General features: G+C 49.1%; 1 protein-coding gene across 1 annotated transcript; it reads left to right on the top strand.

Moving 5' to 3' along the window:
* The first annotated feature begins 15653 nt into the window (after positions 1 to 15653).
* LOC127305843 (EPIDERMAL PATTERNING FACTOR-like protein 1) lies at positions 15654 to 16615 on the top strand. The gene is made up of 2 exons (XM_051336412.2): positions 15654 to 16058; positions 16149 to 16615. Exons 1-2 carry the CDS (start codon positions 15948 to 15950, stop codon positions 16380 to 16382), a joined length of 345 nt encoding a protein of 114 aa, XP_051192372.1. The 5' UTR covers positions 15654 to 15947; the 3' UTR covers positions 16383 to 16615.
* The last annotated feature ends 237 nt before the right edge of the window (positions 16616 to 16852 follow it).

Raw genomic sequence — 16852 nt, 5'->3', positions numbered from 1 at the left:
TTCTCTGGGTTCTGTAATATTTTTTCAAAGCCTTGCAGCTGATGTAATATTTAGTTAGTTTTTATAGTTCTTTCGCGCATTTTTTCTTTGGTGCTTGTGGTAAGTGAGGCTATCCGACAGAAATCAATGCTGCGTAAATATTCTCAGTATCTAAATCACGAATTCCTATCCCTTAGACGGCCCAATTAAGCGAAATCACATACGTGCCGGCCCGCAAAATCCTAAAGCGCCTTTTACGCCAAAGATATAAACAAAGAACTAAACGGGCTGGCCCACTTACTTATTGGGCCAGCCCACTTGATTTATCGTGGACCCCACACTTTTATTGGGCCGGCCCACTTGCTTTAAGGTGGACCCCACCCACCATACCGGGCTGGCCCACTAACTAGTTGGGCCAGCCCAATTGCTTTTGTGGTGGTCCCCACATACTAAACGGGCCGGCCCTTTAAGACGAAAGTGGGACCCACCTGTGTTTTTGGCCCGGCCCACTAGCGTGGTGGGCCGGCCCACTTGCTATATGGTGGACCCCACATACTAAATGGGCCGGACCCTTAACAGGAAAGTGGGACCCACCTGTGTTTTGGCCCGGCCCACTAGCATGTTGGGCCGGCCCACTTGCTATACGGTGGACCCCACATACTAAATGGGCCGGCCCTTTAACAGGAAAGTGGGACCCACCAGTGTTTTGGCCCAGCCCACTATCTTCTTGGGCCGGCCCACTTGCTATATGGTGGACCCCACATACTAAATGGGCCAGCCCTTTAACAGGAAAGTGGGACCCACCTGTGTTTTTGGCCCGGCCCACTATCTTGTTGGGCCGGCCCACTTGCTATATGGTGGACCCCACATACTAAATGGGCTGGCCCTTTAAGAGGAAAGTGGGACCCACCGGTGCTTTTGGCCCGGCCCACTGGCTTGTTGGGCCAGCCCATTTGATCAAATGTGGACCCCACGTACTAAATGGGCCGGCCCGATAGCAGGAAAGTGGGACCCACATGCTAATTGGGCCGGCCCAATAACTTCTTGGGCCGGCCCAGTTGCCTTAATGTGGACCCCACTTTGTAAATGGGCCGGCCCGATACCAGGAAAGTGGGTCCCACATGTCTTGTGGGCCGGCCCTTTTGCCTGTTGACCGGTCAAACGAGTGCATTCGGCCCGGCCCACATGCTTAGTGGGCCGGCCCATTAAAGTTTTGACCAGTCAACTTTAGAGGTTAGGCCCGGCCCACGTAACTAATGGACCAGCCCAGCTATATAGTTGACCGGTCAAACTAAGTCAGCTGGCCCGACCCGTAAACTTAATGGGCCGGCCCGCTTAAGACATGGCAGGCCTCGTGTGGGCCTACCATCTACCACGGGGTTTCAGCCGGTTAACGCCGTTAATCGCGCTTAACGGCGTACGCCACGTGTCGCTTTGCATGACGTCGAATCAACGGGCTCCCGGAAACACTTGGGCAACGGTCCGATTTTCCGTGGCGGAAGGGCGCCCAAGCGCGACGGACCGAAAAAATCGTCGTAGGACTTTGCCTGACGCAGTTTCCACAACACAACCCATATCGTCGGGTTAGGCCCATAGGCGACGAAAAATACCCCTTAGCGGACGATTTTGAGACGTTGTCTATCAGAACTTTTCTTGTAGTGACAGTGCCCCGTGCTTTACGGGAGATGAGGTCAATGTGGACCTGCGAACCCGGACCACCTACCCAGTTCCTTCTCATGCAAGACTCGCCAGCCTCGAGTCGGTCTGGAGTACAAACCCCAGTCGGATATGGCTTGTAGAAGCCGGCCCAGCCACAGCGCAGACGGCTGTAGTCAGGCCGACTAGGACTTAGAGCCAGCCGGCTTCCGGACCAGCCGGCCACGGCTCCAGCCGGCTGCTCCTCAGCCGGCCTTTGCCGCGAGCCAGCCAGCCTCAAGCCGGCTGCTCCGCGTCCATTGCCCTACCCGGGGTCTTCCCCCCGACACCAACTGGGAGTCGCCGAAGATTTTTAAGCGAGTCGCGCCGCATGCTTTTGCCATCTTCACCCCATGAATAACAGCTTCATATTCTTCTTCATTGTTTGATGCATTGGGGAAGGTCATCCGCAATATATACTTCATCTTGTCACCCTGTGGTGAAACAAGTACCACGCCTGCTCCAGCTCCTTCCAATCTCTTGGACCCGTCAAAGTTCATATGCCATGTACTCGATAAATCTGGGGGTCCCGTACTTTGGAGTTCCATCCACTCCGCAACAAAGTCCGGCAAAATTTGCGACTTGATTTCCTTTATTTTTTCATATGTGATGTCCCGAGGGGAAAGCTCAATTCCCCATAGGGAGACACGTCCTGTGGCTTCCGGGTTGTTCAACATGTTCGAGAGAGGTGCCTCGTTGACCACTATTATCGGGTGTGCCGAAAAATAGTGCCTTAACTTCCATGCTGACATGAAAACCCCGTAGGCCAACTTCTGATAGTGCGGGTTGTTTGGATGGTGACAAGACTTCATTGAGGAAATATATTGGCCGCTGAACCCCGTGAATTTTCCCTTCTTCCTCTCGTTCTACCACGAGGACTGTGATGACCACTTGAGGTGTGGCCGCAATGTATAACAGTAGGGGTTCTTTTTCTCGGGGTGCCACCAGTACTGGTGGTGTCGAGATAGTTCGCTTTAGATGCTCAAAAGATTTGTCTGCTTCCTCATTACGCTCAAACTTTTATCCTTGCTTGATGAGCGCGTAAAAGGGCAACGCCTTTTCTCCCAACCTTACGACAAACCTACTCAAAGCTGCGACTCGCCCATTTAGCTTCTCTATCTCCTTGAGCTTGGTTGGTTTTGTCATCGTCAAGGTAGCCTGTATTTTCTCTAGATTGGCCTCGATTCCCCTGGCTGACACTAAGTATTCGAGGAGTTCTCCCACAGGAACACCAAAGGAACATTTTGTCGGGTTCATCTTGAGTCGGAACTTGTCAAGGTTATCGAAGGTTTCCTTAAGATCATCAATCAGGGATGACCCTTGCTTTGCTGTTATGACCACGTCGTCAATGTATACTTGGACGTTTTTCCGATCTACGTGGCGAGGCACTTCTGCATCATCCTCTGATATGTGGCTCCCGCGTTTTCAACCCAAAAGGCATTGTTCTATAGCAGAATAAGCCATAAGGGGTTATGAAAGCTGTTTTGACTTCATCTTCTTATTTCAAGCGGATCTGACTGTAGCCAGAATACATGTCGAGGAAGGAAAGACGTTCGTAACCTGCCGTGGAATCGATAAATTGATCGATCCTCGGGAGGGGGAAGTGATCCTTTGGACAATGTTTATTGAGACACGGGAAATCGACGCACATGCCAAGGACTTCAGTGTTTTTCTTCGGGACTAGCACTGGGTTAGCGAACCACGTGGCCTCGGTGTGCAGTTCCTTGATGAAACCCGCTTCCTTGAGTCGAAGGATCTCAAACAACATGGCTTTGCGGTTTGGCTCGGAGAATCACCGCAAAGGTTGTCGGATTGGTCTAGCTCTTGGATCTAAATTAAGGGGGTGCTCGGAAAGTTCCCTGTGTACTCCTAGCATGTCAGCTGGACACCATGCAAAGATTTCCCAGTGCTCACAGAGGAACTCGACGAGCACGCTTTCCTATGCGCTGTCCAAGTTGGGAGCGATGGATGTCGCCTTTTTTGGATCTGTCAGGTGGATATGCACTTCCATTGAGTTCTTGGAGGTGTCGAAAGCTTTCTCTTGCAAGGATCTACCTCCGTCAGGTAACACGTCGTAGTTGGTAGTGAGCTTGGATGCTTCGTAGTCAGCTTGCATCCCGAAGGTTTCAGAAAGCTTGTGGAAGTCATTGTCGCACTTATCTGCCAAAGCAAAACTTCCTTTGACTGTTATTGGGCCCTTGGGTCCAGGGATCCTCCATAACAGGTATGTATAATGTGGCACAGCCATGAATCTGGCATATGTGGGTCGTCCCAAGAGGGCATGATATTGTGTGGGCCAATCGATAACCTCGAATTCCAGCTTCTCCTTCCTGAAGTTTTCTCGTGTCCAAACTGCACATCTAGTGCAATCTTACCCAGAGGATAGTTTGGTTTCTCGGGTGCAATTCCGTGAAAACGTGTGTCCGTTGGTGTCAAGTTTGCCAAAGAAATATTCATCTTCCATAGCGTATCTGCGTATATAAGATTTAAATTGCTTCCCCCATCTATGAATATGCGCGAGACCTCAAATCCCGCGATCACCGCCGGTAAGATCATGGCTGATTGCCCTAGTCGAGGAACCTGAGGTGGATGATCTTCTTGAGTGAATCCTATTGGCTATCCCGACCAATTGAGATATTCAACGGTTGGTGTAGGCGACTTTTCTGCCACGTACACCTGTCGTGAAATTAGCTTATGTGCTCTATTCGAAGGTCTACACTTATGTATCATCAACACCGCTCCCGTAGTGTCTATGAAGTCGCCGTTATTGCCTGGAGGTGCCGCAAGTTGCAGCTAATGTTGATTCGCGCTGGTAATTACGGGTGGTGGCAGGTGAACTTCGCTCATTGGCCCGTGTACGTATCCTCTGCTCGCTGGTTGCGTGTTTGTGTTCTCCGTATATCTCCGCAGAACTTGGAAAGTCCGGCAGTACTTCTGAAGATGGCATGACTATCTCTTTCCATCATTGTCAAAGTAAAAGTGCATCTGGCACGGTCCATTCAGCAAATCTTCGGGTGAAATGTTGTACAACCTTGGAAACCTTGGCCGATTATTTTGTCTGCTAGAACCCGGTGCATCTCTATGTTCATTGCGCTGATCGTTGTTTCTTTGGTAATCATCCCGATGATTTCCTCCATTGTTTCCTCGGAAGCCAGCCGCTACTTGGCTGGGACCGTCATAGTCTGTGAAGTGGCAAAAACGTCGCCTATTTTGATTGTTATTTCTGTTGCGGTCCTCCTCAGGTGACCTCTGCCATTTGTTATGAACAACATCTTTCCCATCAGACCAACGATTCGCTATTTCCATGAGGTATGCTATTGTTCTTGGGTTGGACCTACCCAATTCTTCGATTAGATCTTTTCTACGGATTCCTGCAACAAACGCATTGATTGCTCTTTCATCAGACACGTTCTCAGCCGAATTTTTTTATGATGCTCCACCTCTGAATGTACATCCTCATTGATTCATCCGACTTCTGCTTGCAAGTCCTTAACTGCTCTATTGATGCAGGTTTCTTGCACGTGGAACGGAAATTTCTCACGAATAAGTCCTTGAAAGTTTCCCAGCTGTCGATGGATCCTTCCGGTAGCTTCTTCATCCAGGATCTTGTGGCTCCACTGAGGTGAACCTGAATGCTGGTTCCACCCATCAACTTCACTGTCCCTAGGTAATCGACTAGCCAATCCTCTGGATCTTGCAGTCCGTCGAAATTTTTATAGTTGTCGGACAACTTGAAGCTAGAGGGTACTCGAGTTTTGCGAACCCGTCAGGTAAAGCAAGGGAGTCCACACAAGTCCTCATCATTAACTTCTGGTGAATGCCGACGTTCTCGTGTTCTATTTTCGCTATTTCTCTCCTCTTGTGCCCTGTCGACTCGAGCCTGGGTAATCGTGTTCCTCGCGTCACCATCTCTTGGAGCGTCTTGCGCCGCCACCGCAGTGGGTCGAGGACTATTTTTTCTTGGACTAATTCTGTGTGGAGCACTTTTGGGTTGTGGTGCAACTTCTCTTCCTACTATTGCTGCCCCCATAATAACGAATCCTGCCATAGCCATCTGGTACAGTGACTCTCTGGGATCTCCTTGAGGTGGCTTGGATGCCATTAGGTAAGCGTGTGTTACCATATACCCTGTCTCCGGGGTTTTCGGGATAATTTTCCCTCTCGCATCTATTAACATAAAGGACATGTCGAGATTCTGGATCAAGTTATCCCGATCTTCCTCGGGCACGTTTGCTACTCGAGATCTTGCTCTTGAACGGGTTTTCGTGTGACTATCTCCCGAAGTCCTCGAGTGTCGATTTAGGTTGGCCCTGCGCTCACTTGACGCAGCAGCTGCAGCTCTTCTTTCATCGACCTATCGCCATTTGTTTTTCTAGCTATCGTTTAGAATGAGCGATTTTATATTGATAAGCTTGCAGTGCCTGGGGCGTATCTGTAGTGGTCATCGGCTCCGTTCCATCCATGGCTCTCTGAGCTCTATCCCACGCTTCCTGCGGCAGCTGCACTTTTTCTCGCCACGTGGTTCCGATGTACTTGTTGCTGGTTCCATGTGTGAGATCTGCGGGATCGATGTAAGGATTGCCCAAATCATCGAAAGCCTAAGATGCTTCATCCTCTTGTCGGCTTGTTCCACTGATCGCACAGATTTGGTCATATATTGCACTTGTGTTCTCATCAACCTTAGGGTCGGTGACACCATCGTATAGATCGACGAAGACCTCCGTACTATCAGCAGAGGTGTCGATGAAATCGAAGTTGGTGAAGCCGTGGATGTTGAAGTCGTTGTTGTTGAAGCTTTCTGAGTCGCTTTCCAGATCAGAATCCGTGAACGACCCGAAAGTCATATCACCGAATCGACCTGTGAGTGCCCCGCCGGCGGCGGGCTTGGTGAAGCATGGCGGCGAAACTTCCTCGTTGCCTAACTCGACAGATGATGTTGACGATCCCGAGAATTCAGATCCGGCCGCTAACGGTCTCGAAAAAATCGGTGCCGCGAGATGACGCAATCCTTCTTTCCCGATGAGGAAGCGGAAGCTCCCGAATGGCATCTCCGCCGACTCCTCCAGATCGGCATATGCAAACGGGCAGGAGGGTGAGGCACAAAATCGGCGAGATCGGGTTGGGCTCGTTTACCTCCGTCCATCGCGTTTCTTGCAGTAGATGATGCTGTTGACGATGCCAACGAAATCACGACCTTGTGACCTCCAATCCCCATAGACGGCGCCAATTGACAAGGTATTAACTTGTCAATGCCTACAGATTGTAGACTTAGGGTTTCGTAAGAAGTAGAGGGCAAAAGTTAGATCTCGAAGGTTTCAGCTGACAAAGGTGTTTCGACTAAAGTTACGGTGGTTTTGTTGAAAATTGAATCGATCCTTTCCTCTTCCCTCGGCTCCCCTTTATATAGGATGTGGAGTCAAGGGATTTCGTGCCGTATAAGTTACACACTACAAGAAGGTGTATTGGGCCTTTGTCGTATCGTTACATAATTCCTAATACAACTCTATATTCCTTATCCGAAATTCTCTGGGCTTCTGGGCCTTCAAAGCTTCGGGTCGTGGGCCTCATATCCTCGCCAGATAACCCGGGTGCTTTATTCGGCATACCTATGTCAGTCGGCAACAATGTGCGCTACATTGGTTGACGAAGGAAGAATCGCCTATTTGGTTATGTGCTAAGCAGAGATGCCATTACCTCCCTCTTCCTAAGGAGCTCTTACCCCTAACTAACTGTTACCAGGATACTACCCAGCTGTCAAGAGAACAGACATAATAATCTAACTGCATCACTGATGACTGGGTTCCTGCGTTCAACAACAGGGTTGTGCTGCACTACTTGTAGCAGCAAATATTATTTATGTAAGTTCGTCCCTGAGAAGCTTTGCAAATGGCTATAAACACTGCCCCACAACTGCGTTGCCAGGCGCAACCACGTTCACACCCAAACCATGGTTTGGAAATAGACTATACTATAAGTTGCTAAGATGGAAATAATTTGAGAGAGTTTTAAGTAATCTACAAGCAAAGTAAATAACAAATGTAAACTAAAACAAGAGAATGTTGAGAGTGTGTTTGTGATATAGTTGAGGGGTTCTCAAGGAGTGTAGGTTCCACCTCTAGTATTGCTATTACTTATGATTAGACTGAAATATATATTTGCTATGCTATGTGTGGGGAGAGCTCCATAATAAGATTCGCCTAGAAAGCCATCAGTCATCGCATCTCTAAATAACCACAACAACTAGTCTTCTGCAAGACACATATTAACTATTGCTATTAAGGGTTTTACTTTTACCCCATGGTTATCGATATGAGCTTAGTGAATCCCTCCTTATCCCTCTCATCCATGTGTTAAAGCACCGATACGGTAATGTCACTTCCCGTCGTTCACTCTACCACACTTCAAAGGGTAGTTTCCTCCTTGTCCATAAGGAAAATATTATGTGGTGCACTACACATAACATCAAGAGGAGAACTAACACACATTCATAGATCAAAGGTATAAGACATCTTTATTTCACATCATAATATTACTTGGGTTTCTCCATATCTCCCCAAGAACAAAGGAACTACTCATACATGAAGGGGATAAACATCATAACAATATGAATATAAAGGTACAATTGCATACAAGTGTAAATCCTAATAGGGTTCGGATCACAACCAAGTAGACAAAGGGGATTGAAGATGTAGACGTTGATGATGATGATGATGATGATGATGATGATGATGATGATGATGGTGATCGATGTGTTGCCCTTAAAGATCCTAGTATCCTCCTCCTCTTCCGTGTTGGTGGAGATGGTGATGGATGCGGCCGCTGTGGAGATGGCGGCGGTGGAGCAGTAGGGCTCCGCCCCATAGGGCGTGGATGAATGATGCCCTCCTCCTTGGCTCCTCCCCTCCTTAAATAGCACTTTGGAGATCAGTTTCGAGAACCGATGGAGCTGGGGACCGAATATGCCCATCGGGCCTTCTCGAATGTTGTTCCATTTGACAAAACGGACCCAACGGAGCCCTATGGCCGTACGGTAAGGGCGGGCTTTGCCCGTACCGATGGTCGCTAAAGTTATTGGATGCTTTCTTATTCTGGACACCATTTCTTCATACGAACTCCGATTTAGGTGTTCTTCGGCTCATTGAACTCGTATGGACAAGGGCTACAACATTATGACCTTAGATATTAAATATAAGATGTTGGAAAAATATCACTTTTCCTACACCTCATATGGCTAAGTCTGGTGCTTGTAATTCTCCCATCATGTACCCTCTTGGTCCCTTTTGCTCCCTTTCTCCATGATCGCCAATAACACCTAAATACATATCAAAGACAAGGGAAACATAATAAAATCCTACTAAAACTACTAAATATGCGAAGCTCATGTGAAATTAAACAAGAACTCATAAGAATGCAAAATAGGCATAGGTGTATCTAGCTGGAGCATAAAATGAGTGACAATATGAGTAATAGTATACTTAAAAACCTCAGTAAATACTGCGAAATTTTAAGCTATCAATCACCTAATCAATATTGTCAGGGCTTACAACCACGCCCTGATTAAAATCAAGGGTGTTCCAGGGCGATATAGCCCGTAGAACCCCTTGAGCAAAAGCAAGGATGTTCCAGGGCGATATAATCCTGTAGAACCCTTGATCAAACACCAATGTCTTGTACGCATAGGTTCAGAAGTACCACTACAATTACATACAGATAAAAGGTGGGCTGCCACCGCCAGCCGTTATCGGGGCAAGTGTAGAGCCTAGAGGTGGAACAGTCAGCCTTGTGGATGATCATCTTCAAGACGAAGGCCTAGAGCGTGAACTCCATGACGTTGTCGTAATGGAGATCATACTTGTAGACCGTATATGCCCAGTTCTTGCCGAAGACCACCTGGCCACCATGGTACGTAGGTGACCTGCACCCACTCATCACAGAACCGGTAGGCAGACAAGGCACACTGCATGGCAGTGGGATCTTGATCCACTTCCAGAGCGCATCCTGGAACCATGGAAGTCGTCCATGTTGAGTTGCACGTAGAACCTCCACGGCATGAGCAACCTGGCGAGGTGCCCCAACTCAGGCTAGCGGCCCACGGTCGGAGGTGGCATCAGCACAACCTCAACCCTGCCTAGCAACTCCGGCTTAAGTGCGCTCGTCCAGTGGTTGAGGGTGATGTTGTCCTGGCAGCCGGAGGGAACCACCCCTTGCGCTCCCTGTCGCACTCCATCTTGATGACCTAGTCAGATAACAAACTTCGTGTAAATGGCATGATCAAGAGTAGGAGAAAAAACACTGATCAACATCTGGACCAAGAGCAACAGACTAATCAACATCTAGAGCAGGAGCAAGGTACTGATCAACATCTAGACCATGAGCAAGACACTGATCAACATCTAGAGCAGTAGCAAGACACTGATCAACATCTAGAGCAGGAGCAAGACATTGATCATGCATCATGTAGAGCAGGAGCAAGACACTTATCAACATCTTTGCCAACTGGTCAATGTGTTGATCATCATCCAGATGATGACCAACAGCATGATCAACAACATTTGCATTGTCAATGTGTTGATCATCGTTTACAGCATGAGCAGGAAAATGATCAACAACATTACCCAAATCTACAAAAAGCATTCTCGAGAACATTGCAAGTTTGGTCCCAATTTCCCAAATTAGGGTGTGCAATCATTTCACAACCCGACAAATGCACTACCCAAATTGGGAAATCTACCATGCGCATGAAGCACCTCGACAAGCTACCCTAGTAGCGCATGCATTTTAGCCCTAACGCCGTACCATTGGTTATTGGACATAACACAATCATCGACGGTTACCAATATCGACCAAATCCAAACCGCTACCTAAATCTATGAGATTGTGGGCGTACCTTGGAGAAATCGGGCGCTCCTGCTGGCAGAGGAACGCTCCGAGACCTGGACCAACCGATCGGAGAACGGGAAGAAGACGATGGCCTGTTCGAGGCGGCCGCCGGATGGGTAAAAAAACCCTGCCAAATCGATGAAGGTAGGTCCTGCGAACGCAGGTGACTTGCCTGCCACTATGCTCTGGTGACCGGGGATCACCGTCGATGACTATCCTCCGGTCAGATCCGTGATCTCTTAGGCGGCGGCCGTGGTCGCTGCCCTTGTCGCACACGGCCTCGTACAGACCGGGGAGGGGCGCTTCACAACAGCCTCGAGGTTGCTTCCACCGGCCGCTAGCTGGTCTAGTTGGCACGCCGCCCAAACTTCCTGGGCGGACATCTTTCGCTTGGTGGGGAGGTCGCCGGACGGAGAGGGCGGCGGAGCAGGGTTGGCCATGGAGAAACCAGGGGAGGTGAGAGTGCCGGTTGGGCGGTGGGGGGAGTGGAGTGAAGAGTAAAGGGGTACGCCTTGTCTCCCGCGCTTCCCAACGCGTGCAAGACACTAACCGTGCGGCGCTTGGCTAGGTATGTCCTTGAAAAAACTGCCGAATCGGCGCTGTTCCTCTCGGGCCAACTTTTGGCCTGCTTTAAACATCATGTTGTGCAATATTTCGGTGCGAGCTGGACTTCGAAATGGCCGGATTTTGGCCCACTGGATAAGAAAAAGCGTAGGAAAAACGCGTGACCGCCCCTCTCTCCTTCTTCCTCCCTCTCCGCCCCCTTCCTTTCTTCTGCCCGTTGACCAAGGGCGGCCGGGCCGAACCCGTCCCTTCTCCGGCGGCGCTGCCGGCCGGAGATGGGGAGGGGGAGGCGCCGGTTCTGTAGATAGGTTCAGGTCTTGTGTTTTCGGCTGGATGCCGTCGTTTGGGAGTCTAGCACCTGATCTTCTGGGCAAGATCTGGTGTGTTTGGTGGTGGAGGCGGTGCGGCAAGGAGCTCAGGCTGTCGGAGATGGCGCCGCTCGACCTTCCCCCAAGGATCTCCATCAATAAGCCCAAGGTTTGCTCTCCTTCTTCGATCTCCATGTTTGTTCTGTTCGTTCTTCTCCCACTGGCCGGCCGTGGTGGTGAGGGGTGGGGAAGACGGATAGAGGATGGTGGATCGATGGAGATGAGCAGGGGCTCTCTGTCCCTAGTGTGTTGGTGCGGCACCGGTGGATGGCCGAGCAGCGGCGATGTCAAGTCCCCAAGGTGGGGGATGGAATCGTTTGCTACTCCTGCCAAGCCCCCCCCTGCAATAAGCACTGCGGGTTGCAAAGATGCGCCCTTGACATCCTCGACATCGACTTGGCCGGCCGTGGAGGCGAGGTGGAAGATGAAGATGGTGATGACGGTGTTTTCTTTGCTTTCTGGAGATGGGAAGTTACTTTCTTGAGCAGCTCCAAGGCCACTCCATGGCCTATCCAACTGCCGGCGATGGACTCCGGCGTTTCAATCTCCGTTGTGAGGTTCTTCCTGAGGGTTGCAGTCGCATACTACGGCTGCGTGGAGGCAAGTGGTTTCGTCCCCGCCTCTTCGCATGACAGCGGCGTAGCAGCTCTCTGGCTCGACGGCGGCGAAAGAGAAGGATCTGATTGCTTTTCATTATCTTTTAGTGAGGTCTTTTCTGCAAATGCTAAGGATCTATATGTAATTTTAAATCTTATAGGGTCCATTGTAACATTTTGTACCGCCACCGTTTGCGTTTAATGAGAAGCTTCCTGCCCCTTCGGGCACTCCTTGTTCAAAAAAAAAAAGATAAGAAAAAGCACATTGTTGGTAACCAATCAGGCCCAAGGCCTCGCATGTTCCTTTATCGTTGTGCTAGTGTGTGGTGTTTCTCACCTTGTTGTAAGGTTTTTTTTTGGCCAATTTTTTTTTTGAATAAATAAATGAAATAAAGACGCTGTATGCATCATCAAATCACTTCGATATTTCGAAAAAAAATCCCGGCAGAAAGAACAGATTTAAAGATCGAATCCAATGCCCTGTCGAGAAGACTGGATCCGTTGAACAAGAAACACCATGCATGTAAGGAATTGAAGTAGAAGTTAATGCATTTTCCTTGCCGTGCTCGTCGTCTTCTCCGACACCCATACCTGACCAGCGTCCCCATCGTTATGGCCTGCCAAGCTTTCGGCTGCGTGCGTAGGTGCTGCCGCACTGGAGCAATACCATTGGGCACTTCCGCGAGACCACGTGCCACTGCCGCCAACGGTTGCAGCCCTCCGATGGAGCGTCTCCGGTGCATCTGCACATTGCTCGGCATGAACTGTCACAGGAGTAGAGCTACAGCCGCTTGTACGTACGTTGACTGAACGCCATTTTTCTTCCTTCGTTTCTGCCACACTTTTGCAGATCTGAAGCTCTCTGTCACTGATGCCAGCCTACACGAAGAACTATGCATTGCATGACACGATTGTTTGGCCACCAATGGAACAAGCTGCTGGATCATGAAGTCCTGGATCAGCAGCAGTACCTCGCTTTGACCAGCACCATCTCGCATTCGAGCAAGTACAATAAGGCTGACTTAGCAGGCTATAAGAATTAAAATAGTGTTGTTTTGCTTAGGTGGATAAGAGAGAAGTGGAGAGAGAAGAGAGATGGGCTCTAAGAGCAATTCCAATAGTATAGCCACCAGCTGGCTATAACAAGATATCATATCATTTGTAGTCATCTTATAGCTAACATGTATAATAGTTGGCTACAAGAATGAAACACTTTACTAACATATGGTCCACATTTCACTCTCACAAAGTGCATAGGAGCACGTGCAAGAGCTGGCTATTGCATAGTAGCCCACCTCCCTTCTCTCTCCTCTTCTCACTCCTCCAACTCATCTAAAATATATTATTCAATGTCTTATAGTCAGCTGACTGGACTCTATTGTACTTGCTCTACGTGCTCCTAGGCACTTTGTGAGTATGTGTGGTGGGTCTTTTACACACAAAGTTATCAATCCTTAAAGCCAACTATTATACAAGTTAGCTATAAGCTGACTATAGCTGGCCTTATAGCCAGCACCCGACTGCACTATTGGAATTGCTCTTCTATTGCTAGTACATTGAGGAGTACTCCGTGTAACGTCGTCGTCAGGCTGCTGCTTCAGTTTCGATGCAGCGCGAGCAGTTTTCACCGCCGGAGCGATGCCCTTTCATGCATTGACGCACACGCTTCCCGGCCGTCTGCCTCTGCCACTGCCAAGCTATAGTTGTTTTGATAAGCCGACATTGGCATCCTCTCATGAAACCACGGCAACGCCATTCCCGCCGCTCCTTCGCTATCAGCAAGCAGCGCTAGTGGCCTTGCCCATTCATTGTGACACGTACGCCGGTCAGTCAGAGCCGGCGTCAAACCCGGCCATGTTCCCCAAATTGATAGCGATTGTTGTGGCGCCATCCAACTCCTTCCCTCCCTATCGTACGTACTCCTGGTTGGCTGGTTAGCCGTCCTACTCAAGCTTTGCCCATACATGCGAGGGCATCATTGCCGAAAATACTTACAAATAAATTTAAGTGCATGTCATGGGATCTAGGTTAATACAAATCCACGATCATTGTAAATGGTATGCGAATAAATTTCCTATTGTAAATCTATGGGATCTAAAATTTGTTCCGGTATATATTTCATGGACTCAGCGTTTCTCATGTTCGTATTCAGTCATTATGTTAGTATTCTTGATACCTCATGAATACAAAAAATGCATGCCTTTGGGAGAGATGTGTCCCTTGACAAAGTGCGCACAAAGATCATACGACCACGTGTGTCTCATGCGGCTTAAACAAATTATAAAGTTAGTATAGTTTTAAGATTTGTTTTTGTTTGCATTTTGTCACTAGTGACGTGGAAGAAGAAAATATACTTGAAACAAAGCCATTGACTTCGAGAGACCTTGCAAGAGCTTTCTTTTCGCTCATTTGTTTTTTGTTATTTTTCATTTGGTTAATTTGATAGATCAATTTTTATGGATCAATATGGTGGAATTTTTATTAAAGTAAGAGCGCAATTGAAGAGAGACGTTTTGATTTTTCCTTCAAAAAGGTTTATGTGTTCACTACTTTTTGTGGATCAAAATAATGTACTCCATCGTTCGAAACCAGGATATCACGGATTTGTCTAAATTTCAATGTATCTATAGAGTAATTTTTTTATAGATACATCTAAATTTATACATATCTATGACACCATTTTAGGACGATGGGAGTATTATTAAAAAACATGCACAGTTGATAAGGGAGTTTCGATTTTTTTTTTTCTTGAAAAGGAATTATGTGTTTCGGTATTTGTGCATAGTTCCTAATTGCCGTATTTTTCCTTTTAGATGGCCGTTCTGTTTTGGAGTAGTACATGATTCACGCCTCCCCAAACCCGCAGCTGACTAGATCGCCACCAACCGCGAGGTTGGTGCCGCCACCATCACCGGATCTGCTGCGCCACGAAAGTGGCCACACCATGGCCATGACCACCAAGCTCATCAACGTCGGCACCAGCATGGTGCCAGGCAGCATTCCTAGCTAAGACGAACCATGCTGCCTCCTATAGACATCGACCCGGACACCGCCAGCCATAGCTACATGGGGGCACCACCGAAGTAGGGAGCCCCCTCCACCGCCGTGTGGGCTGAGATCGCCTCTGGAGGTTGGCAGGACCGCGCCGCCAAAGTTCCGCTGCCCACCCGCCACCGCCAGATGGAGGCAGGCGCCGCCGGTGTAGAAGGGCCCCGTCGCCGCTCCAACAGCGGCGAGGAAGGAGATGTGGAGGGTGGCCGCTAAGTTTAGGTGGAGGGAGTCAGGAGGGGGTCGATTATAAGATTGTTTATCCATGTTATAGGTATTAAAATTTTATTATATATGTGATAAATTTAAGAAGCTTAAATCAAATTTATACGCCTTTTTTCCGAACCAAGGTAGTAAGACTTCGTCGAGAGGAGAGGGGATGACACTACAAATCGTGTGTTTGCACCGTCGGAAGTGATAGTTACACAAGCGGCAGCCATGGTCCAGGGGTGGTCACCACCTCTGTCTTTTGCGACCTCCATTCAGCAGCAGCGGCATCCCAGGCTCCCATACATATATGCCCGTCTCGTTCCATCCCTCTACTCCCCTTTGCAACCAAGCTTCTCATAGGCCACTGACCACACTTCCTTCCATCCTCCTAACCTGTGGCATCATCACTGCCGGCCAACCTAGCAGGTGGAGTTGCTATAGGTTTCTTCTAGCTGCATCTTTAGCTCTAGCCAGTCTGATCAAAGAAGGTACACACAAGGCAAAGCTAGCTTAGCTTCGCTTCAACATCACTCCAGGCTAGAAGCTTCGCTTCTCTTTAACCTCTCATCACTACATACTTTCTGGCTGTAACGATCGAGATGGTCGGATGGCCATGAGCAAATCCCCTCTCCGAGCATTCCTCGTGGCCATGGTTCTTAGCTTCCTCCTCGGAGCTGCAACATGCAGCCGCACCACGACGACCCTCTCCTCTTTCCAGGTACGACGTCACTCTCGCATCTCTCATTCTCTCAATGACGCCATTGATAGGTTGGTCTAACTGAAGTGCTTTGGGTTTATTTGTGTGCAGAACTTGGCGGAGGACAAGTCGCGGCTGGGGTCGACGCCGCCGAGCTGCCATAACCGGTGCAACGCCTGCAACCCCTGCAAGCCCATCCAGGTGGCCACGACGCTCCCCTCGGGTTCTAGCCGGCCGTCGACGTCCCGCAGCGCCGCCGACGAGGCCGCCGCCTACGCGCAGTACTCCAACTACAAGCCGCTCGGGTGGAAATGCCGCTGCGCCGGCCGCCTCTACAACCCCTAGCTAGATCGTCCAAGTAGATAGTCGCTTACATTCCTTGACGGCGGCGTGGCCTCACCCTGAGAACGCTGCGCCGCTATGCTGTCATGGCTGCAAGTGTTGGCGATACCAACAACTTCTGGTCTTGTTTTGGTTAATTACTCATCAGCTTCCGTTGCTCGAGCTCGATTGATATCTCGTGTACCGTCTTGCACACTTAGCGATTCCTAGCTATTACCCCTTCTTTTTGCTACGCTGATTCCATCATGATTCATGACACGAACATGTAAGAGCGACTGTGGGATCGATCGAGATGGAGCGGTAAATTATGTGTACTAGCGTAGATGTAATACAGTAATAATGTCAGCACTACCTAGTGGTCTCTGCTCATGGCAGGTTAGAGACAAGGCCGTATGGCAGCATGTGACTCGCCTCTGATATGAATCTGAAATCCTGAACCCGGTGCAAGGATGTTGCGCCCCACGTACGTACTG

This window comes from Lolium perenne, chromosome 6 (genome assembly GCF_019359855.2).
Source record: "Lolium perenne isolate Kyuss_39 chromosome 6, Kyuss_2.0, whole genome shotgun sequence".
Classification (NCBI taxonomy): domain Eukaryota; kingdom Viridiplantae; phylum Streptophyta; class Magnoliopsida; order Poales; family Poaceae; genus Lolium; species Lolium perenne.
This window is presented reverse-complemented; position numbering and strand designations above follow the sequence as displayed.